Source organism: Lepus europaeus, chromosome 22, assembly GCF_033115175.1.
Source record: "Lepus europaeus isolate LE1 chromosome 22, mLepTim1.pri, whole genome shotgun sequence".
Lineage (NCBI taxonomy): Eukaryota > Metazoa > Chordata > Mammalia > Lagomorpha > Leporidae > Lepus > Lepus europaeus.
This window is the reverse complement of record NC_084848.1, coordinates 43,236,229-43,260,792: the sequence shown is the minus strand read 5'-3', so window position 1 is coordinate 43,260,792 and position 24,564 is coordinate 43,236,229. Positions and strand designations below refer to the sequence as shown.

At 42.6% G+C, this 24,564-nt stretch overlaps 1 protein-coding gene across 1 annotated transcript; it reads right to left on the bottom strand.

Moving 5' to 3' along the window:
- Window positions 1–4,528: 4,528 nt before the first annotated feature.
- On the bottom strand, window positions 4,529–5,213 carry LOC133751551 (transmembrane protein 54-like). Its single transcript, XM_062181659.1, has one exon. The coding sequence runs from the start codon at window positions 5,211–5,213 to the stop codon at window positions 4,545–4,547; it is 669 nt and encodes a 222-aa protein (XP_062037643.1). The 3' UTR covers window positions 4,529–4,544.
- Window positions 5,214–24,564: the final 19,351 nt, after the last annotated feature.

Genomic DNA, 24,564 nt, shown 5'->3' with positions numbered 1-24,564 from the left:
ATCTTATAGAGGTAATAGCTACTTAGTCTATTTGGATTTTATATAAAGTTCTGTTATACAAAATCATGCGAAATGTTGTTATATTAACATGGATATGTTATTGATATAAATGTCATAGAAATGATATAAAAGTGGGGCTGGCACTGTGGCATAACAGGTGAAGCCACTGCCTGCAGTGTCGGCATATGGGCACAGCTTTGAGTCCCAGCTGCTCCACTTCTGGTCCAGCTCTCTGCTATTGCCTGGGAAAGCAGTAGAATATAGTCCACCCATCTTGCTATGAGACCCCTCTGGGACACATATATGTGAATAATCATGACATTCAACAAGTGTGTACTAGCAGGCTGGATCTAACAAATGTCCCTTTAGCAGAAGTATGGAACATCCATAGTGTAGGCCATAAAAAGCCCATGAAATCACCTGGTCTGACCCTGCTATAGAAACTGAAATGGGATTTGAAATCCAATAAACTATAGCAGGCTAAATCTTTTTTTATTTATTTATTTGAAAGGCAGAGGGAGGGAGAGAGAGAGAGAGAGAGAGAGAGAGAGAGAGAGAGGTCTTCCATTTACTGTTTTACTCCCCACATGGCCACAATGGTAGGAGCTGGGCCAATTCAACATCAGCATCCAGGAGCTTCTTTTGGGTCTCCTGAGCAGGTGCAGGGGCCCAGGGATTTGGATCATCTTTTACTGCTTTCCCAGGCCATAGCAGAGAGCTGAGTCAGAAGTGGAGCAGCCAAGACTTGAACCAGTGACCATATGGGATGTTAGCACTTCAGGCAGCGGCTTTAGCCACTACACCACAGTGCTGGCCCCTGGGCTAAATCTTACATTGATAATTTGGTATGGCCTGTGAATAATGGTATAGATATACAGATGGCCCTTGGAAGAAATGTCCTTTGCTTTAGAAACTACAGACTAGAAACAATCATGGGTGGAAACAGTTTCACAGACAAGAATCACATGCTGAATATGCACCAGTAACTCCCCAGGAAACTTTGGAAGGAGAAGCATTGCTACAAGGTATCTTAGTGCAGAATGCTAAACTCAAAGCCCTCACCCATGCCTATGTCTAGGAGAAAGTAAGAGTCACAATTCACACTGACTTGAGTTAGGAAAGAGGGATGTTGATGGTCTGAATATTGATTAAAGACATATTTTGGGCCTTCCCTGGGTTCAAGAAAGATGGAAAAGGTATACAGAAATCTGTGTTACCCAAACTTTCTTTTTAGCTAGTCCATATCTCTGTTCCATTCATATGAAAACTAGCTATTCATCTTTGTTCTATAGATAAGACTGGAGAGTGTGATTTTGCACATTAAACACTGGCAAAGTGTTTTCAACATGTCTTAAAACGCTATGTCTAGACCAACTCTAAGGTTTTTTTTTAATATAAAGATTTATTCATTTACATGCAAAACAGAGTTGTGGGGGGCGGGGGGGGCAGCAGAAATATCTTCCACCTGCTGGTTTATTCCCCAAATGCCTGCAACAGCCAGAGCTGGGCTGACCTGAAGTCAGGAGCCTGGAGTTTCTTCCAAGTCTCCCAAGTGGGTGCAAGGGTCCAAGCACTTACGCCAACCTCTGCTGTTTTCTCAGGTATCTCAGCGTGGAGATGGATCAGATGTGGAGCAGCTGAAACTTGAACCTGTGCCCATCTAGGACATAGGCTGGTGAAGCAGGTGGTGGCTTTATCCTCCACACAATAGTGTCAGCCCCATCCACACTAAGCCTGAATTCATAACTCTACTCCTGGTTTGGACTGGAAGTTTTCTGGAAGAAAGATTATTAATGTCTCTGGCTTTCATTATAGGTATAGAAATAGTAGTGTGTTCTTGGTTTCATTGATATAGAATGGTGATGCAACTGCAGGATAAAGCTGTGCAGAGGGGCTGGCACTGTGGCATAGTGGGCAAAGCTGCCACCTGCAGTGCCAGCATCCCATATGGGCACTGGTTTGAGTCCTAGCTGCTCCACTTCCAATCCAGGTCTCTGCTATGGCCTGGGAGAGCAGAGGAAGATGGCTCACATGCATGGGCCTCTGCACCTGTATGGGAGACCTGGAAGAATCTTCAAGGCTCTTGGCTTTGAATCAGCTCAGCTTTGGCCATTGTAGCCATCTGGGGAGTGAACCAGCAGATAGAAGATCTCTCACTGCTTCTGTCTCTCTATAACTCTGCCTTTCACATAAATAAATAAATCCTAAAAAAAAAATCTGTGCAGAAACTGGCAGTGCAACACTTTGGGGTGCTCTGCTACGAGCTGCTGGTGGGAAATCCGCCCTTTGAGAGCGTCTCTCACAGAGACATACAGATACATCCTTAAGGTGGATGTGAAGTTTCCTGTAACAATGTCTTTGGGAGCCCGAGACTTGATATCCAGGCTTCTAAGATACCAGCCGTCAGAGTGGCTGCCCCTGGCCCAGATCCTGAGGCACCCCTGGGTCCAGGCCCACTCCCGGGGGGTGCTGCCTCCTTGTGCTCATCCAGCTTCCTGAATCCTGTCTGCCTCTGTCTGCATTTGTGCAGGGAGCTCTCCAGGCTCTGCTAACTCGTCTATTTTTTGTTTGTTTCCTTTTTAAGATGCAAGATATAAATTAATAAAAGCTGAATTGTTTAGTACCAGCTGAAAAAAAAATGCAGAGGATCTCTACAGCTAAACCCAAGACTAGGAACTTTATTTAAAGAAATGCCTACAGGGCTGGTGTTGTGGTGTACCAGGTACAACTGCCATCTGACTCAGCATCCCATATGGTGCTGATTTGAGTCACAACTGTTCCACTTTGATCCAGCTCCCTGCTAATGGCCTTGGAAAGCAATGGAAGATGGCCCAAGTTTTTAGGCCTCTGCATCCAAGTGGGAGGAAGCTTTTGGCTCCTGGATTCAGATCAGCACAGCTCTGGTCTTGTGATCAATTGGGGAGTGAACCAGCAAGTGGAAGACCTCTCTCTCTGCCTTTTCTTCTCTCTCTGTGTAACTCTTTCAAATAAGTAAATCTAAAAAAAGAGTTGTATATATACTTATTTCAGAATATATGACTGATCACCTAATGAAGATTTATCAAATTCATCAGATTTATAATTTATACAAATTTATAAAATCATCAGATAAAATAAATCTGGTTTATAACTGGTTGAATCACTCTAAGTGGATGGATGTTATTTCAAAATTAATAGGGAGTTTATTTTGACCAAATATTTTAAGCCCCTTTGGCATCCTTAACAGATTTCTCAGAATCAAGGTTCTAAATTTTTTCACTTTGAGATTTCCAACAGGAACCCTTGATGTTTCAAAGGATATATCCTATCTTGTAGAGGTAATAGCTGATTATGCAATTTAGATTGTATGTAAAGTACTGTCATGAAATTATGCTCAATTTTAAATTATATTAATATAGATATACCATTGATATACAAATTTCCTAAAAGTTATATAAGTTTTAAAATCTGATAGTTCTGTTGTGTTGTTATCAGTCATGATGGTTATCTTGATAAAAAGGAGACCCAGAGGCCTATGGGAGACAATAGGCTTGTAAACTCATTCCGTTTCTGTTTCTTTCTTTCCTTTTAAAAAGATTTATCTGAGAGGCAGAATTCCAGAGAAGAAAAGACAGAGGGAGAGAGATCTTCTGTTGGTTCACACCCCAGAGGGCCACAATAGCCAAGGATGTGCCAGGCTTTGGTGATCATGTCTGCTTTATTAACAACCATGTATACTTTTGAAAGGGCAGGCAGCGGGAGCATAACTAATTCAGGGCAATACTAATTCTATAGGATGAAGCTGACATTGGCACTGCTATGCTTCTCCATTCAGCTGGAAGAGTAGATTTCCAGGTGGGCCTGGGCCACACCCAGGAGTAGTTTACCTGATTGGTGATGGTTATGGGAAATGCACCCAGGGATCCCGTTGCCTGCCAGGAGTGAGGCCATGGGGTCACTCCTGGGAGGCATGGTGCACCACGCTTTTTCAACCTCCTGCATGGGCAAGGCAGGCAGTCTGACAGGATCACCCATACCTCCCAAAAGGGTGCAGGAGCCCAAACACTTGGCCATCCTCTGCTGCTTTCCCAGGTGCATTAGCAGGGAGCTGGATCAGAGTGGAGCAACCAGGACTTGAAGTATAACCCATATGGGATGCCGACATCAGAGGTGGCAGCTTAACATGCTATGCCACAATGCTGACACTCTCTTTAGTTGCTTTGTAACATGCTGTATGGAATGAATGTAAGTGGCTCATGTCAATTAATCAATTTCATTTTAACCATGTATATTTAAAGACTTGTGCCATCCATAATTTTGTATTCTCTAAAAACACTTGAAATCAGTTTAACAAAAAATATTCTTTTTTTTTTTGAGCATCTCTGTTCTTTTTAATAACTTCACAATAAAGTCTCGTTTCAGTGCAATGGGCAGGGTGGCCAGGAGAAAGCCCCACCCCGGTCCCCGAGGGTCCACTGAGCCCTCCTGGGCCGGCTCCAGGGATCCTGGCCTGGTCCCGGTGTGGACTCAGTTGCAGGCACGGGGCCCAGGCGAGGCCTCCACTCTCAGAGGGTCAGCGGCACGGAGCTGGTGCAGCTCAGCAGGTCATTGCCCTCGGTGGGCTCTGGGCTCTCCTGCATCGTGTAGTGGCTGCTTCTCCCCCACCAGGGCCTCAGTTCTAGCAGCTGGTGGGTGAGCTGCGCGCAGCGCACGGCAAACACGCTCTCGGTCAGGCACAGCACGAGCGCGATGGCCCAGAGACACAGGCCGGAGCTGTAAATGCGTGTGGGGTTAAAGGGAAAGTCGGGTGCCAGCGCCAGGAGTTCAGGGTTCCCAAAAGTGCAGGCAGCCAGCAGTGCCCGGCCCTGGGTGGCAAAGGTCACGGCGATGGAGGCCAAGAGGCCAAGGGCACAGGTCAGAGAGAGAAGAGCACAGGCCATGCTCGAGCTAAACACCATCCAGCGCAGAGGGTTGCTGGGGAGGTACCGTGACAACACAATGGCTGCAATGCCTGCGGTGATGACCACGATGGTGCAAGTGACCGAGAGGATGTTGACCACGCAGTACTGCAGAGCCACGGCGTCGCGGGGGGTGACCACGTAGCGCAGCACCGTGCCGTGGAGGAATGCGGCTGTGATGAAGCTCACGTGGCCCAGCACCACCAGCACCAGGCCCGTCTTCATGAGCACCTTCTGGAAGTCACCCACACTCAGGCCACCGAGGTGCAGGCCCATGTCGCAGGTTCGCGGGTCGCCGCGCAGGCTTCAACGGGGCTCCTGGGGCTGCGGGCCGCCGCGGGACCCCGCTCGCATCCTCATGGCCCCGCAGCCTGCGCGCCAGGCAGAGCGCGCCGCGCCCACCGGCCGACAGGACAAAAAATATTCTTAAATACAGATCTTAGGCTACTTTAGACAATAATTTCCAGAATGCTGAGGGAAAGAAAAAAACTAAAAACCCCATTAAACTGCTAGTAGAGGGGCCGGTGCTGTGGCACAGTGGGTTAAAGCCCTGGCATGAAGCTCCAGCATTACATATGGGCACCAGTTTGAGTCCTGGGAGCTCCACTTTTGATCCAGCTCCCTATTAATGTTCCTGAGAAAGCAACAGAGGATGGCTCAAGTCCTTGGACCTCTACATCCACATGGGAGACCCAGAAGAAGCTCCTGGATCCTAGCTTCAGATCAGCTCGGCACCAACTGTTTCAGCCATTTGGGGAGTGAACTAACAAATGGAAGTGCTTTCTCTCTCTGTCTCTGTCTCTCTCTGTAACTGTCTTTCAAATAAATAAAATAATTATTTTAAAAAACCTGCTAGTGGAATTCAAACAAGAATTAGTTAAATGAGATTGAATTAATCATATTTATGGATTTCTATGCTTTTATTTAAAAATTTTTGGTTCTGCATTTCAGTGTTTCATCTAGATTCAGGAAGATTTCTACAATTTCTATTGGTTAATATACTTTAGTATAATTTTGTAAACAGATGGAAATGTTTACTTTTCCACCTACTTGATTCCTCTAACATGCAAAACTTTTTTGATTTCTTATGGCAATGTTATTGTATGAGCTCAGTAAGAATCCATTATCAGGGCTGGCACTGTGGCATAGCAAGCAAAGTTGCTACCTGCAGTGCTGGCATCCCATATGGGCAATGATTCAGGTGCCGGCTGCTCCATCTCTGATCTGGCTCTCTGCTATGGCCTGGGAAAGCAATGGGAGATGGCTCAAGCCCTTGGACTCCTGCATCAGTGTGGGAGAACCAGAAGAAGCTCCTGGTTTCAGATTAGCCCAGCTCTGGCCATTGTGGCCATTTGGAAGTGTGAACAAGCAGATGGCAGACATCTTTCTCTCCCTCTTGCTTCTGCCTTTTTGTAATTCTGGCTTTCAAATAAAAATAAATAAATTTTTAAAAAAGAAGAATCTATTATCATCATACCACAATATCCTTGAAAACATTAGCAAACACAAAAATTATGCACAGAATATCTGGCATCATGAACTCCTAGCCTTGCAATTAGTGAATAGAGTTGTCACTTCTTAGTGAACCCCAAAACTTGAAAATACCAGATATTGCAGTTAAAAAAGAAAACATAAGCCTGTCTTGGATTCAATTTTTAACTTTTAGAATTTCTGGATCAGACATTGTACGTATTTAATGTAAGTAGTTAGCACACTGTAATACCCCTTCTTTCAGATCATAACTCTGTTCATTGTTCTTGTTTTATTTCAAAGATTTAATTTTTCATTTATTTGAAAGGCAGAATTACAGACAAAGAGGGAGAGACAGAGAAAGAGAGGTCTTCCACAATTGGCTGCAATATATGGAATGGGGCAAGGTTGAAACCAGGAATCAGGAACTTCATCTGAGTCTTCCCCATGGGTGACAGGGGTCCAAGCACTTATATCATCCTCTACTGCTTTCCCAGGCCCATTAGCATGGAGTCAAATCAGAAGTGACTCAAATTGGCACTCATATGGGATGTAGGCATCAAAGATGGCAGCTGAACCACTGGGCCACAATACCAGCCCATGTTCATGGGCCTGAAAACTTTCACTGAGGTTAATAGTCATTTCTTGTGTACTTATGTGATGTTGATTATGGTATTCTGCTATTCGCTTGTAACCTTGTTCACTGTTTTAACATATAATTTCTGCATAGCTTATATGCACAGATGTAACTCAATTTGTTATCATCTTGTTGGTTTTGTTAAACACTTTTATTTTGAACTTTGGGCCTATTGAATGGCTTACTTCTATAGAAGTACAATTCCCAGCAAAATAATCCTGGCTAGATACTTCGGGGCGATGACTTCTGTATACAGAACAGATAGATCTAAGTTTAACAATGGACTACAGATAAAGTTAGCCTGAAGACCACTCCTAAATCTTCATTGTTAATCAAATGTGACTAAAAACATATTTACACTGACATCTTCTCATCAAATGTTTCTATCTTGACATGGGTCTGCATGAAAAACCAGGTCAAATACAACTTTGCAACAAGAGACAGATGGAACATGATTGATCAGCTGTGATTTCAGAAATAGATCTTGATCACAAGGAAGAAACAAAAGTCAAGATGTAGTGAGTCACTGGTGTGAACTCTAAAGCAAATTAGATAAAGCGAAGAAGTTATAAAGATTTTTAATGAATGATGGATAGTAACTGGCACAAAAAGGCTCTGCTAGAACTATAATCTCTAGAGTGCTCTCCCATTTTGAAAAAGAGATGGGAACTAGATATGATACTTAATATTCTCACACCTAATGCTACATCTATATGCAATTTAAAATGATTGTCATTCTATGAGTCTGCTGTGTGGACTGCTTCCGAACTCAAGATGTCTTAAAATGCAATGTCTGGCCTCATTCTAAGTATTGTTTATTTTTGCTAAATATTTATTTATTTGTTTGAAAAATAGCTTTACAGAGAGAGGGAGAGACAGAGTGATCTTCCATCTGCTGATTCACTCCCCAAATTGCTGCAACAGCCAGAGATGGGCCCACCCAAGTCAAGAGCCAAGAGCTTCTTCCAGGTCTCCCAAGTGGTTGCAGGAGCCCAGGACTTGGGCCATCCTCTGCTCATTTCCCAGGTGCATTATCAGAAAGATGGATCAGAAGTGGAGCAGCTGGGACTCAAACCCATGCCCATATGATGCTGCCAAGGTAAGCAGTGGCTTTAACCTCTACACTAAAGTGGAAGCCCATGCACACAAAGTCTTATTCAGTGACTCTATTCCTGGTTTTAAACTGAAAGTTTTCTGGCAGAAAAATCACTAATTTCTCTGGTTTCATTTGAGGTACAGAAATGCTAGCATGTTGCTTTTATTACTGCTGTGGAATGGTGATGCACCTGCAAGATAAAGCTATGCAGAAACTGGCTGTGTAAACCTTCTATTTATACAGAAGATCACTACAGCTAAACCCAGAACTAAGGAGTTTTTTCTTAAAGAAACACCTACAGCAACTGCTGTTGTGGTGTAACAGGTAAAATTGCCAACTATGACTCCAGCATCCCATATGAGTACTGGTTTTAGTCTTGGCTCCTGCACTTTCAATCCAACACTTTGCTAATGGCCTTGCAAAAGCAGTGGAAGATGACCCAAGTACTTGTGCCTCAGCCACCCAGGCAGGAGACCATGAAGAAGCTCCTTGCTCCTGGATTTGGCATGATCAAGCCCTGGCTGATACCGCCATCTGGGGAAGTGAAACAGCAGGTGGAAGATCTCTCTCTCTCTCTCTCTCTCTCTCTCTGTTAATTAATAAGTAAGCAAATAAATAAATTAAAGAAATGCCTACAACCTCCTCTCTTTTCATCCTTAAAATACCCTCACATTACTCCATAAATTTCATGAAGCACTCTAGGCTCTCGATGTTATCTGGATAATTTCTCTTCAAATGCAAAAAGAATAGGTTGACTTTTCCAAACATCTTGTATTGAAGAGACTACTCATTTTTCATCATCTGTTCTAGACACCTTAAAAATCAATTGGCTATAGTTTAATGACTTGTTCTCTATTCTGCCCCATTGCTTAGTGTATCTGCTTTAATGCCAGTGATATGCTATTTTGATTACTATAGCTTTGTAAAATATATTAAGTAGTGTGACCATTCCAGCATTCTTCTTTTACTTCAATATTGACTTGACTATTCATTATCCTTCACAGTTCTGTATAATTCTGGGGACTTTAAAATATTTTGTTAAAGAGGGGCTTGTTGGCACTGTGGTTTAGTGGGTAAAACCACCACCTGCAGTACCAGCATCCCATAAGCGTGCCAGTTCAAGTACCGACTACTCCACTTATGATTCAGCCCTCTGCTATGGTCTAGGATAGCAGTGGAAGATGGCCCAAGTCCTTGGATACCTGGAAGAAATCCTGTTTCCTGGCTTTGGATCAGCACCCTGCCCCAGCTTTTGTGGCCCTCTGTGGAGTGAACCAGTGGATGGAACACTTCATTCTCTGTCTCTCTGCAATTCTTTCAAATAAATAAATCTTTAAGAAAGTTTTGTTAAAGAATAACACTGAAACTTTGCAATTGCATTGAGTCTGTATATTGCTTTGGATAGTAAGAATATCCTAATACTATTCTTTTTTTTTTTTTTTGGACAGGCAGAGTGGATAGTGAGAGAGAGAGAGAGACAGAGAGAAAGGTCTTCCTTTTGCTGTTGGTTCACCCTCCAATGGCCGCTGCGGCCGGCGCATCTTGCTGATCCAAAGCCAGGAGCCAGGTGCTTCTCCTGCCTGGTCTCCCATGTGGGTGCAGGGCCCAAGCGCTTGGGCCATCCTCCACTGCCTTCCCGGGCCATAGCAGAGAGCTGGCCTGGAAGAGGGGCAACTGGGATAGAATCCGGCGTCCCAACCAGGACTAGAACCTGGTGTGCCGGCGCCGCAAGGTGGAGGATTAGCCTGTTAAGCCACGGCGCCGGCCCCTAATACTATTCTGATTGATGAACTTGAGTAATGTTTCAATTATTTCTGTTGTATTTTCTTTTATCAATATTATAAAATTTTCAACATTCAGATAATTATCTTCCTAGATTAAATTCATTCCTATATACTTATTTTTTCTGCTAGAATTTGTTTTTCAAAAATTGGTTCTTAGGTTATATAAATTCTCTAAATTTTGTATTCTATAACAGTTGCAAAGAAAAAAGCATCTGGCAAAACCAACCCATATTCATTATTTAAAAAATTCAAGAGACAGGGCCAGGAGCTGATGCTGTGGTGCAGCAGATTAACGCCCTGGCCTGAAGCACTGGCATCCCATATGGGTGCTGGTTCTAGACCCAGCTGCTCCACTTCCGATCCAGCTCTCTGCTATGGCCTGGGAAAGCAGTAGAAGATGGCCCAAGTCCTTGGGCCCCTGCACCCAAGTGGGGACCTGGAAGAAGCTCCTGGCTCCTGGCTTCGGGTCGTTGAAGCTCCAACTGTTGTGGCCATCTGGGGAGTGAACCATCAGATGGAAGACCTCTTTTTCTCTTTCTCTCTCTCTCTGCCTCTCTTCTCTCTGTGTAGCTCTATCAAATAAATAAATCTTTAAAAAAGAGAGAGAGAGAGAGAGACAGGGTCAGTGTTGCAGTACAGATGGTTAGGCAACTGTCTACAGCATCAGCATCCCATATGGTCACTGATTCAAGTCCCAGCTGCTCCATTTCTGATCCAGGTCTCTGCTAATATGCCAGGGAAAGCAGCTGTGGATGGTCCAACTGCTTGCATCTATGTTGGAGACTTGGATGAAGATCCTGGCTCCTGGCTTTGACCTGGCCCAGCCCTGCCATCAGTTGGGCATTCATTTGGGGAATTGAACTAGTGAATGGAAGATCTCTGTCTCTCCCTCTCTCTGTAATTCTGCCTTATAAATGAAGTAAATAAACTTAAAAAAAAGACTATAAAAACTGCAAGAGGGGTCAGCATTGTACAAAGCAGTTAAAACTGCTGCCTGTGATGCCAGAATCCCACATGGTGCTGATTCACATCCCAACTGCAACACTTCAGCTACCACCTTCATGGGACACAACAAAGAACCTCCTGGCTTCGGCCTTTAGCCTGGCCTAGCGCCAACCATTGTGGCCACTGGGGAGTGAACCAGTGGATGGAAGGTTTCTTTTTCTCTCTGCCTCTCTCTGCTTCTCTCTCTGTAACCTTGTCTTTTAAATAATTAAATAAATCATTAAGAAAGGAAATAAATTAGGGATAGAAAAAAATACACATTATTATAATAGAAGCCAGAAACGACAAGGCTAAAGATGACACTATTCTTGGTGAAAAGTATCCCTCAAAGTTCAAGAACAAGATAAAGATATGCATTCTCACATCTGCTGAATCTAACACTTAGATTCACATCAAAGCAATTGGATAAGAAAGTAAAACTTGCAAATAAAAGGGCTAATTTTCTGCTTGCTAATAATATGATCTTAGCCAAAATAAGAACTTAAATAATAATCTCATAGCTAGATTCACTTAGCCATCAGCCAAGTATACAGTAAGTAGAAAAAACCTCCCTTTCAGACCAAAGGGAAAGAAAGTTTTAAAGTGAGAATATAATTTTCCTCATGGGCATTGTCTACCTTAGAAAAACTAATACAGAACATGCCTGTGACTATAGACTTGTAGTTCAGGCCACCGAAGATTAGAGATGGGACTTGGGCACTCCCTTGACTTGCATCCTCTGGTCTGCTTTAACACAAACCAGGAGGAAAAGAAAGCTAGGCATCAGAAGCAATGGTGGCAGGCCTATTAATGGCTGATCTGGACAGTGATCTGCCCTCAAGGAGACCCAACAGGCCAGTCCACTGCAGTGGCTTTCAATGTGGTAAGCCTGGGCTTCAGCAGAAGTCAGCTTGTGAAGAGCCCTGGCAGCTCTGCCAAGAGTTGGATCACTGGAAATGGACCTGCCCTGGAGTCGAAGGATGCCCAGGTCAGAGCCACAGATCTTATTGGCTCTAAGCTGAAAAGCCCTTCACTCAGCCCAACTTCCAAAGTGACCACTGCAGCTGAGGGTATGGTCAAGTAGGGTCAGCAACATTGCAGGCAGAACTGTAAATTTCTTGTTAGAAATGCCCCCTGCCTTGACCTGGCCAGCTCTCCTCCCAGGCCAGCCAAGTAATGAAAGTCAACAGAGTGCCTTCCCCTAGGTGGTTCACACCTCCCTTAGGATATACCCCATGTGAAGAGATAGATAGGTCTGGGCCTCTGAATTTACAAGGCCTAAAGCCCACCAGATTATTATCAAGCCCCTTCTATCAGGTTCTATTTGCCTCTCAATCGGAAAAATTACTTGTAGCTTAGACAGCACCTTTCTTAGCTCCTCTAATAATGACTCTGTCCTTTGTTCTAGGCCCTGTCTAGTGCACTTGGGCCTCATTCCTTTGTAATCATAACCTCTACTCTACCACCAATGGCTCTACTCCCAACCTGTGTGTACTGATGGTCCTCTTCCCCACTTAATGCTGTATAATTGTTCAAACCTGGTAAATGCCACTCTTAGGATCATTGGTTACTATCCTCACTCTGTCTTTTATGACCTTGTCTAAATATGATCAGAGTCGGCAAACTTGGAAGGCTTCCATAGCCTTGGCAACTCATGACGACAGCCTAGGATGGTTTCTGGCGCCATAAACTAGAGTGTCGGTTTGTTGGGTCAACAACAGGAGCCACTGTGCACTTGCTCCTCATGTGGGATCTCTGTCCTTAATGTGCTGTCCATTGTGATTTGATGCTATAACTGGTACTCAAACAGTATGTTTTGCTTTGTGTTTCTATGTGGGTGCAAACTGTTGAAATCTTTATACTAAATTGAAAATCCTACAGGTGCTTTCAAAAATACTGTGAAGTAAGCAAGTGCCTCTTGTTGGTTGCAACAATAGGAGCCACTGTGCACTTGCTCCTCATGTGGGATCTCTGTCCTTAATGTGCTGTACATTTTGATTTAATGCTATAACTAGTACTCAAACAGTATGTTTCACTTTGTGTTTCTACGTAGGTGCAAACTGTTGAAATCTTTATACTAAATTGATCTTCTGTATATAAAGAGAATTGAAAATGAATCTTGATGCAAATGGAAGGGGAGAGGGAGCAGGAGTGGGGAGGGTTGCGGGTGGGAGGGAAGTTATGGGAGGGGGAAGCCATTGTAATCCATAAGCTGTACACTGGAAATTTATATTCATTAAATAAAAGTTAAAAAAAATATGAAAAATAAAAGGATCATTTCAAGATATACAAATCAATAAGTGTGACATGGGGCTGGTGCTGAGCCACAGCAGGTTACAGCCCTGGCCTGAAGTGTTGGCATCCCATATGGGTGTCAGTTCTAGTCCCGTCTGCTCCTCTTCTGATCCAGCTCTCTGCTATGGCCTGAGATAGCAGTGGAAGATGGCCCAAGTCTGTGGGGAATCCCACAGGAGTCTCAAAACAAGTCATGGATCACCGCTACCTGGAAAGGAGGTGAACTGTGGAAACTCCACAGTAAAAAGTTACCACTAGCCACACAAGAAAAGTAAAGTGCAGTTATTCATGGTAAGTCAGGAGCTGATGCAATACCTAATGGCTGTTAGGGAGATGCTCCTAATCATACCAAGCAGACATCTCTGGTCAGTCAGATAACAGTGTGCTATAGGCAATACCCTCCTGCCCATGCAGACTAGACTGTTCAAACCTAAGCAAGGAGGAAACAGCATTGATTGGACAAGTTGGGGGATGGCAAGCTGGAGGACTGCCAGAAAATGGGGATAAAAAGGGGAGCCCTTGCACTGCTCTCCATCTTTTCAAGGACCATGGCCTGCCTGTGTGTAAACCACTGGGAGCAGAAGAAAGAAGAGCGGATCTGAGCTGAGCTGTCACTGATCTGTCACTGACAAGTTCCTGACCCGTTCCTGACCTGTCTGAGCCACAGCTTCGTGAGCTTCACCCATTCCTGAGCCATTCCAGCCACAGTTTCCTGAGTGGCCTTAGCCACATGAGCTGCCCTGTTCCTGTCTAGTTCCTGTCTAGTAAAAGTTGCTGTAACACTTTTGGCTTTGCCACCGAACCAAGGGCCTGGTATGTGTGAACCTCTGGATCTCCACACATCCAGAGCTGAAGAGGCAGCCCACTACTGTGTATAGAGCAGGCAGCAGCACAAGCTGACCTGCAGAGCTGTCCCTGAGCTGTAATATCCACTGTCTGTGTGAGTGTGTGTGTGTGTGTGCATGGCCCAGTGCATGCGAACCTCTGGATCTCCTCACACTTTGAGCTGAAGAGCCAGCCGGTTAGCTTTCTAGCTATGCAGTACAAGGCAACAATGGGATCAAGAGGCCAGCGGAGCTGCTGTGTTGCCACTGTGCTGCCCTGCCTGACCAGTGAAGCTGCCACCTCGCCACCTCACTGCCTCTCCGCCATGCACTAGTAGCAGGGCTGTCACTGTGCTACCCGAGTCATCACCTCACCTCACCACCTCACCATCTTATCACCTACCCATTGCCTCACACTTCCCAGTTCATCTGAGAACTCCAGGCCTGCTGCCTGGAAGTGACTGATCCGAGGACCGTCCCTGCTGGGACGTTGAACCCTGGACACTGCACACTCCCCACAGGAGAAACACATTCGTGACAGTGATACAAGCCTAGATATGTAGCAAACCAATGTCATGTATTGAATCTTTTGCTGTGCTTGTGTTGTTCATTGTGATAGTACTTGAGATTACTTTAATAGTGTTTGTTGTGACTTGTGGTATAAGAATATTGATTTTCTGGCCAATAAGTGATATTGTTAAGTTAGGTATATATTAAGATAAGTAGTTATGTTAAGCTAAGTAATTAAGCAAGTGTGTTAAGTCAGTTATAAGTTATACTAAGTGATATTAATTATATTACTGATAGTGATATTAGTGATATTGATAAGTGTGTTAAGTAGTTATGTTAAATTATGTGCTCAAGCCAAGTAGTTATGTTGCACTTGCTACTGTTGAGCTACATGACAATATGTACTCATGACAAAGTCCTTGGGCCCCTGAACCTGCATGGGAGACCCAGAAGAGGCTCCTTGCTCCTGGCTTCAGATCAGCGCAGCTCTGGCCATTGTGGCTATCTGGAGAGTGAACCAGCGGATGGAAGACCTCTCTCTCTGTATCTACCTCTCTCTGTAATTCTTTCAAATAAATAAAATAAATCTTTTAAAAAAGTGTGATGCAACATGAATGTATTACATCGACATATGAACTGCATATAGCAAAGTGTTAAAAATTATTAAATCTTGGGACCAGTTGCTAACTGGGAGAGGGTGAGGGAGAGGGAGAGCATTCCATATAGGTGCCTGCTACACAACTTCTGACATAGCTTTCTACTATGGCCTGGGAAATAAGCAAAAGATGGCCCAACCTCTTGTACTCCTGCATCTATGTGGGACACCTGGAAGAAGCTTCTGGCTCCTAGCCTCAAATCAGTCCAGCTCTGATCATTATGGCCATTTGGGGAATGAACCAGTGGATAGAAGATCCCTCCTCTCTTTTTCTCTCTGCCTCTGTCTCTTTGTAAATCTGCTTTTTAAATAAATAAATATTTTTTAAAATTAATTGAAAATTAATTTTTTAAATGGAAAAAAATGTGATCATGCCAGTTAATGCAAAAATAGCATTTGGTGAAATTCCTGTTTTCCTGATAAAAGAAAAAACTGTCAAGAGATTAAGTATACAAGAAATGTATCTCAGGGGCCAGCGCTGTGGCGCAGCAGATTAACACCATGCCCTGAAGCACTGGCATCCCATATGTGTGTTGGTTCAAGACCCGGCTACTCCACTTTCTATCCAGCTTTCTATCCAGCTTTCTGCTATGGCCTGGGAAAGCAGTAGAAGATGGCCCAAGTCCTTATGCCCCTGCACCCGTGTGGGAGACTTAGAAGAAGCTCCTGGCTGCTGGCTTTGGATCGGCACAGCTCAGGCCATTGCGGCCATCTGGGGAGTGAACCATTGGATGAAAGACCTCTCCTTCCCTCCCTCCCTCTCTCTCTCTGCCTCTCCTCTCTCTGTGTAACTCTAACTTTCAAATAATAAATAAATCTTTTAAAAAGAGAAACGTATCTCAATAAAATAAAGGCCATAAATGACAAGCTCACCACAGTCAACAGTGAAAATTTGAAAACTTTTCCGCTCAGGCAGACATCGTGGAATACTGGGTAAAGTCACCATCTAATGCCAACCTCTCATATGGTATTGGTTTATGTCCCAGATGCTTCACTTCTGATGAAGCTCCCTTTTAATGACCAGGAAAAGTCAGCAGAAGATTCTCCAAGTGCTTGGGCCACTGTAACCCATGTGAGCCCCCAAAGAAGCCCCTGTCTTTGGGCTGGCCCAAGGCTGGCCACTGCAGCCATCAGGAATGAACCAGAGCATGGATGATTTCTCTCTGTCTCTCCTGACTCCTTGAAAATATAAACATTTCCAGGGCCAGCACTTGGTGCAATGGATTAAAGCCCTGGCCTGAAGTGTCGGCATCCCATATGGGTGCTGGTTCTAGTCCTGCTTCTCTTCTGATCCAGCTCTCTGCTGTGGCCTCTAGTGCTGCTTCTCTTCTGATCCAGCTCTCTGCTGTGGCCTGGGAAAGCAGTAGAAGATGACCCAAGTTCTTGGACCCCTGCACCCATGTGGGAGACCCAGAGGAAGCTCCTGGGTTCTGGCCTCCGATAGCACAGCTCTAGCTGTTTCAGCCATCTGGGGAGTGAACCAGCAGATGGAAGACCCCTCTATCTCTCTGCCCCTCCTCTTTCTGTGTAACTCTAACTTTGGAATAAATAAATAAATCTTAAAAAAAAGAAAAGAAAAAATTTCCTGTAACAACAAAAAATACAAGGATGTCTGCTCTCATCACCTCAATTGTGTATAGGACTGAAACATCTAGTGGGAGCAATTAGTGACAAAAAGAAATAAAACTGGAACTTAGCTATTTAGAAACCCTAATGATTCCATGAGAGGATATTCATTGTCCTGAATTGTGCAGCATGTCAAGCTATTGTTTGTGTTGCCAGCATCCCATATCAGAGCACCAGCTCTAATCCCAGCTACTTTGCTTCTGATCCAGTTTCTTGCTAATATGCCTGGGAAAGCAGCAGAGGATGTTCCAAGCCTTTTGTGCCTGTAACCCAGTGTAAGAGACAATGATGTATTTTCTGGCTGCTGGCTTCAACCTGCCAAACATCTGGCAGTTGTAGTAGCCATTTAAGAAATAAACTCGCATTCTCACTCTCTTTCCCCATCTATCTCTGCCTATCTCAGAGTGTCCTGCTTTTAAGACAAATAGGGAGAGAGAGCGGCAAGATGGCGGAATAGGAAGGGAGCACATTGATAGTTCGGAAGGCACAGGTTAATAAAAGTGGAGATACTGCAGGGTCAAGGAAGAGTAGGGGAAGAAACAGCAGAGGAAACTCTTCAGGAACTAGTGATTCACAGTGGACCTGCGTGGAGAGCATGGGAGCCCAAGTTCGGGACACCAGCAGCAGACTCAATACACCAGCGCTGGAACGCGAGGTGAGCCGAACCTCAATAGCCCGAGACACCAGCGGGCAAGCGGAAAGAGGAGAATAGAGGGAACGAGGCTTCAAACTCCGTGGGGAAAAGTTCACCAGGCTAACTAGAAGAGAGAGAGGAAAAAAAAAGTGACTGATACGGACACAAGATTTTCTATCTCCGCTCACCCCTCAAAGGCTAGCAAGACAAAGAGCAGGCGCCATTTTGGACATACGTCATAAGCAGGGCGACATCAGGTCTGCACCGGCCCTGAGCCTAGCAGAAAAACCTGACTATGGGGGGAGGGTTGAAATAACAGGAGATTAGGATCTAACTTGGCAACCCAGTGGGAGACTGCAGGAGAATTGGAGCCCACACCGAGGGCAGCAGAGATTCCCTGTGTGGTCCTTGGGAAAGAGTTTCTGATCTCTGGCTCCTGTGGGTATATCATTCACCTGCTAACTACCTCCAATTACGTTCAGCTGTGCGGAATTACTTCCCTTTTGAATCCAAAAAAAGAAAGAAAGAAAGAAAGAAAGAAAGAAAGAAAGAAAGAAAGAAAGAAAGAAAGAAAGAAAGAAAGAAGGAAAGATTTACCATGCCTAAACTGGGAGTGTCATCTTTGACACACCCTCAACCCTGAGGAAACAAACACAGCTCTCAGTCCACACTCATCTCAAGACTCTAAGTCTCCACTGAAAGCAGACAGTCCACTTAATATAGAGCCATAGTGTAACAAGAAAAAACACCACAGTGAAGAAACCAAATATCTCCAACATGCCAAACAAAAAATGCAAAAAACGAGGTAACAAGAACAAGGAAGACACTATGATGCCCCCAAATGAAAAAGACACCCCAATTCAAGATTATGAAGATGATGAGATAGAAGAAATGCAAGAAGAGTATCTCAAAAAATTGATAAGAACATTAAGAAGCTCTCAAAAACAAATTCTTGAACTACAGAAATCCTTAATGGACAAGATAGAAAATCTCTCTCATGAAAATGAAATATTAAGGAGGAATAAAAATGAAATGAAACTAGTAGAACATGAAACTGTGATAGTGATGAGAAATCATAATGAAATGAAGAATTCAATAGATCAAATGACAAACACATTAGAGAGCCTTAAAAACAGAATGGGTGATGCAGAAGAGAGAATATCAGACTTAGAAGACAGAGAACAGGAAAGGAAACAGGCAAACCAAAGAAAAGAAGAAGAAATTAGAAATCTAAAAAATATTGTCGGGAATCTAAAGGATACTATAAAAAACCTAACATTCGGGTTCTAGGAGTTCCTGAAGGCATAGAGAGGGAGAAAGGATTAGAAGGCATTTTCAGTGAGATACTAGCAGAAAATTTCCCAGGTTTGGAGAAGGACAGAGGCATCTTAGTACAGGAAGCTTATAGAACCCCTAATAAACATGACCAAAGGAGATCCTCACCACTACACGTTGTAATCAAACTCACCACAGTGAAACATAAAGAAAAGATTCTAAAAGGTGCAAGAGAGAAACGTCAGATAACTCTCAGAGGATCTCCAATTAGACTCACAGCAGACTTCTCATCAGAAACCCTACAAGCTAGAAGGGAATGGCGAGACATAGCCCAGGTACTAAGAGAGAAAAACTGCCAGCCCAGAATATTATATCCTGCAAAGCTCTCATTTGTGAATGAAGGTGAAATTAAGACTTTTCATAGCAAACAGAAACTGAAAGAATTTGTTGCCACTCATCCTGCCCTGCAAAAGATGCTTAAAGATGTGTAACACACAGAAACACAGAAACATGGTCACCAATATGAAAGAAGGTAAAGGAAGGAAACCTCACAGCAAAAGATCACAGGAAGTTCAATTTCTCTTTGACATAGAATTAAACTCTGATGCTCTGTTAAAGCAATGTGTTAAAGTAATCTATTATGTTCTCTTGATGTCTGTTAAAAGTGATCTAGGACTTCCTCCCTCATTTCTCTATTCTAAGCCCAACTTGTTCTTTCATTTCTCTATTCTCTTCAAGGTAGGAAACTAATTTTATTATGAAGGAATCTATAGGACGCACAATTTAATCTTTAGACCTTATAAAAGAGATGGCTAACATCTTTCTGTAGTAGCATAGCCAAAATAAGAACTTAAATAATAATCTCATAGCTAGATTCACTTCGCCATCAGCGAAGTAAACAGTAAGTAGAAAAAAACCTCCCTTTCAGACCAAAGGGAAAGAAAGTTTTTTTTTTTATTAAACTTTTATTTAATGAATATAAATTTCCAAAGTACAGCTTATGGGTTACAATGGCTTCCCCCCTCCCATAGCTTCCCTCCCGCCCGCAACCCTCCCCTTTCCCGCTCCCTTTCCCCTTCCATTCATGTAAAGATTCATTTTCAATTATCTTTGTGTACAGAAGATCAGTTTAGTATATATTAGGTAAAGATTTCAACATTTTGCCCATATAGCAACATAAAGTGAAAAAACTACCATTGGATTATTAATTATAGCATTAAATAGCAATGTACAGCACATTAAAGACAGAAATCCTACATAATTTTTTTTTCAAATTAATTAATTTTCTATGCCATTTCCATTTTAACACCAGGTTTTTTTTTTATTTCCAATTCTCTTTATATACAGAAGATCACTTCAGTATATAATTAGAAAAGACCTCATCAGTCTGTGCCCACACAGAAACGCAAAGTATAAAAATACTGTTTCAGTACCAGTCATAGCTTCACTTGGCTTTAGATGACACATTAGGGACAGATCCCACATGAGGTGTAAGTACACAGTGACTCCTGTTGCTGACTTAACAATTTGACACTCCTGTTCATGGCGTCAGTAATCTCCCTAGGCTCTAGTCATGAGTTGCCAGGGCTATGGAAGCCTTTAGAGTTCGCTGACTTTGATCTTATTCCGATAGGGTCATAGTCAAAGTGGAGGTTCTCTCCTCCCTTCGGAGAAGGGTACCTCCTTCTTTGATGGCCCCGTTCTTTCCACTGGGATCTCACTCACAGAGATCATTCATTTAGGTCTTTTTTTTTTCCATGATATCTTGGCTTTCCATGCCTGCTATACTCTCATGGGCTCTTCAGCCAGATCTGAATGCCTTGAGGGCTGATTCTGAGGCCAGAGTGTTGTTTAGGACATCTGCCATCCTATGAGTCTGCTGTGTATCCCACTTCCCATGTTGGATCTTTCTCTCCCTTTTTGATTCTATCAGTTAGTATTAGCAGATACTTGTCTTGTTTGTGTGATCTCTTTGATTCTTAGACCTATCAGAGCTATCAATTGTGAGCTGAAATTGATCACCTGGACTAGTGCGATGGCATTGGTACATGCCATCTTGATGGAATTGTGTTGGAATCCCCTGGCACATTTCTAACTCCACCATTTGCGGCCAGTCCGATTGAGCATGTTCCAAATTGTTCATCTCCTCCCTCTCTTTTTCCACTCTTAAATTTAACAGGGATCACTTTTCAGTTAAAATTTAAACACCTAAGAATAATTGTGTGTTAATTACTGAGTTCAACCAATAGTACTAGAACAACAACAACAACAACAAATACTAAAAAGGATAAAGTATTACACTGTACATCTAAAGTCAGGACAGGAGCTGATCAGTTCATTGTTGCTTATAGTGTCCATTTCACTTAACAGGTTTCCCCTTTGGTGCTCAGTTGTCACCGATCAGGGAGAACAAATGATATTTTTCTCTTTGGGACTGGCTTAATTCACTCAGCATGATGTTTTCCAGATTGCTCCATCTTGTTGCAAATGACTGGGTTTCGTTGTTTCTTACTGCTGTATAGTATTCTATGGAGTACATGTCCCATAATTTCTTTATCCAGTCTACTGTTGATGGGCATTTGGGTTGGTTCCAGGTCTTAGCTATTGTGAATTGAGCTGCAATAAACATTAATGTGCAGATGGCTTTTTTATTTGCCAAATTAATTTCCTTTGGGTAAATTCCAAGGAGTGGGATGGCTGGGTTGTATGGTAGGGTTATGTTCAGGTTTCTGAGGAATCTCCAGACAGACTTCCATAGTGGCTTAACCAGTTTGCATTCCCACCAACAGTGGGTTAGTGTCCCTTTTTCCCCACATCCTCTCCAGCATCTATTGTTGGTAGATTTCTGAATGTGAGCCATTCTCACCGGGGTGAGATGGAACCTCATTGTGGTTTTGATTTGCATTTCTCTGATTGCTAGTGATCTTGAACATTTTTTCATGTGTCTGTTGGCCATTTGGATTTCCTCTTTCGAAAAATGTCTATTGAGGTCCTTGGCCCATCTCTTCAGTGGGTTGTTTGTTTTGTTGTTGTGGAGTTTCTTGATTTCTTTGTAGATTCTGGTTATCAATCCTTTATCTGTAGTATAGTTTGCGAATATTTTTTCCCATTCTGTTGGTTGCCTCTTCACTTTCCTGACTGTTTCTTTTGAAGTACAGAAACTTCTCAATTTGATGCAATCCCAAATGTTAATTTTGGTTTTGACTGCCTGTGCTGTTGGGGTATTTTCCAGGAAGTCTTTGCCTGTGCCTATATCTTGCAGGGTTTCTCCAATGCTCTCTAATAATTTGATGGTTTCGGGTTGTAGATTTAAGTCTTTAATCCATGTTGAGTGAATTTTTGTGTAAGGTGATAGGTATGGGTCTTGCTTCAAGCTTCTGCACGTGGAAATCCAATTTTCCCAGCACCATTTATTGAATAGACTGTCCTTATTCCAGGGATTAGATTTGGATCTTTGGTCAAATATAAGTTGGCTGTAGATGTTTGGATTGATTTCTGGTGTTTCTATTCTGTTCCATTGGTCTATCCATCTTTTTCTGTACCAGTACCATGCTGTTTTGATAACAACTGCCCTGTAGTATGTCCTAAAATCAGGTATTGTGATGCCTCCGGCTTTGTTTTTGTTGTACAGGATTGCTTTGGCTATTCGAGGTCTTCTGTGTCTCCATATGAATTTCAGCATCATTTTTTCTAGATCTGAGAAGAAGGTCTTCGGGTTCTTGATGGGTATTGCATTGAATGTATAAATTGCTTTTGGGAGAATAGACATTTTGATGATATTGATTCTTCCAATCCATGAGCATGGAAGATTTCTCCATTTTTTGGTATCCTCTTCTATTTCTTTCTGTAAGGTTTTGTAGTTTTCATCATAGAGATCTTTAACGTCTTTGGTTAAGTTTATTCCAAGGTATTTGATTGTTTTTGTAGCTATTGTGAATGGGATTGATTTTAGAAGTTCTTCCTCAGCCGTGGCATTGCCTGTGTATACAAAGGCTGTTGATTTTTGTGCGTTGATTTTATATCCTGCTACTTTGCCAAACTCTTCGATGAGTTCCAGCAGTCTCTTAGTAGAGTTCTTTGGGTCCCCTAAATAAAGAATCATATCATCTGCAAAGAGGGATAGTTTGAGTTCGTCCTTCCCGATTTGTATCCCTTTAATTTCTTTTTCTTGCCTAATAGCTCTATTTAAAACTTCCAGAACTATATTGAATAGCAGTGGTGAGAGTGGGCATCCCTGTCTGGTACCAGATTTCAGTGGAAATGCTTCCAACTTTTCCCCATTCAATAGGATGTTGGCCGTGGGCTTTTCATATATTGCTTTAATTGTATTGAGGAATGTTTTTCCATACCCAGTTTGCTTAGAGTTTTCATCATGAAAGGGTGTTGTATTTTATCAAATGCTTTCTCTGCGTCTATTGAGAGAATCATATGGTTTTTCTTCTGCAGTCTGTTAATGTAGTGTATCACGTTGATTGTTTTGCGAATGTTGAACCATCCCTGCATACCAGGGATAAATCCCACTTGGTCTGGGTGGATGATCTTTCTGATGTGTTGTTGCATTCTATTGGCCAGAATTTTATTGAGGATTTTTGCATCTATGTTCATCAGGGATACTGGTCTGTAATTCTCTTTCAATGTTGCAACTTTTTCTGGCTTAGGAATTAAGGTGATGGTGGCTTCATAGAAAGAATTTGGGAGGATTCCCTCTTTTTCGATTGTTTTGAATAGTTTGAAAAGAATTGGAGTTAGTTCTCTAAATGTCTGGTAGAACTCAGCAGTGAATCCATCTGGTCCTGGACTTTTCTTTGTTGGGAGGGCCTTTATTACTGTTTCAATTTCTGTGTCAGTTATTGGTCTATTTAGGTTTTCTATGTCTTCCTGGCTCAATTTAGGTAGGTTGTATGTGTCCAAGAATCTTCCATTTCTGATAGATTTCCCTGTTTCCTGGCATACAAGTCCTTGTAGTAATTTCTGATGATTCTTTTTATTTCTGTGGCGTCTGTTGTTACGTTTCCTTTTTCATCTCTGATCCTATTGATTTGGGTCTTTTCTCTTCTTTTTTTAGTTAGTTGAGCCAATGGGGTGTCAATTTTGTTTATTTTTTCAAAAAACCAGCTCCTCGTTTGGCTGATTTTTTGTAATTTTTTTTGGATTCAATCCTGTTGATTTCTTCTTTGATTTTAATTATTTCTCTTCTCCTACTGGGTTTGGGTTTGGTTTGCTGCAGATTTTCTAGATCCTTGAGATGACTTGAAAGGTCATCTATTTGGTGCCCTTCCAATTTCTTGATGTAGGCACCTATTGATATAAACTTTCCTCTTAACACTGCTTTTGTTGTATCCCATAGGTTTTGGTATGTTGTGCTGTGATCCTCATTTACTTCCAGAAAATTTTTGATTTCTCTTTTAATTTCTTCTATGACCCATTGTTCATTCAGGAGCATGTTGTTCAATCTCCATGTGTTTGCATATGCTCTAGGGATTCCCGAGTTGCTAATTTCCAATTTCATTCCTTTGTGGTCTGAGAAGCTGCATGGTATGATTCTAATTCTTTTGAATTTGCTGAGATTTGCTTTATGGCCTAGTATGTGGTCAATCCTAGAGAAGGTTCCATGTACTTCTGAGAAGAATGTAAAGTCCTTAGATGTAGGATGAAATGTTCTGTAGATATCTGTTAGATCCATTTGGGCTATAATGTCATTTAAATCTACTGTCTCCTTGTTGATCTTCTGTTCTGTTGATCTGTCTATCTCTGAGAGTGGATTATTGAATTCCCCAGTATTATTGTATTGGTGTCTAAATCTCCCTTTAAGTCCCTTATCAAGTCTTTTAAATAAG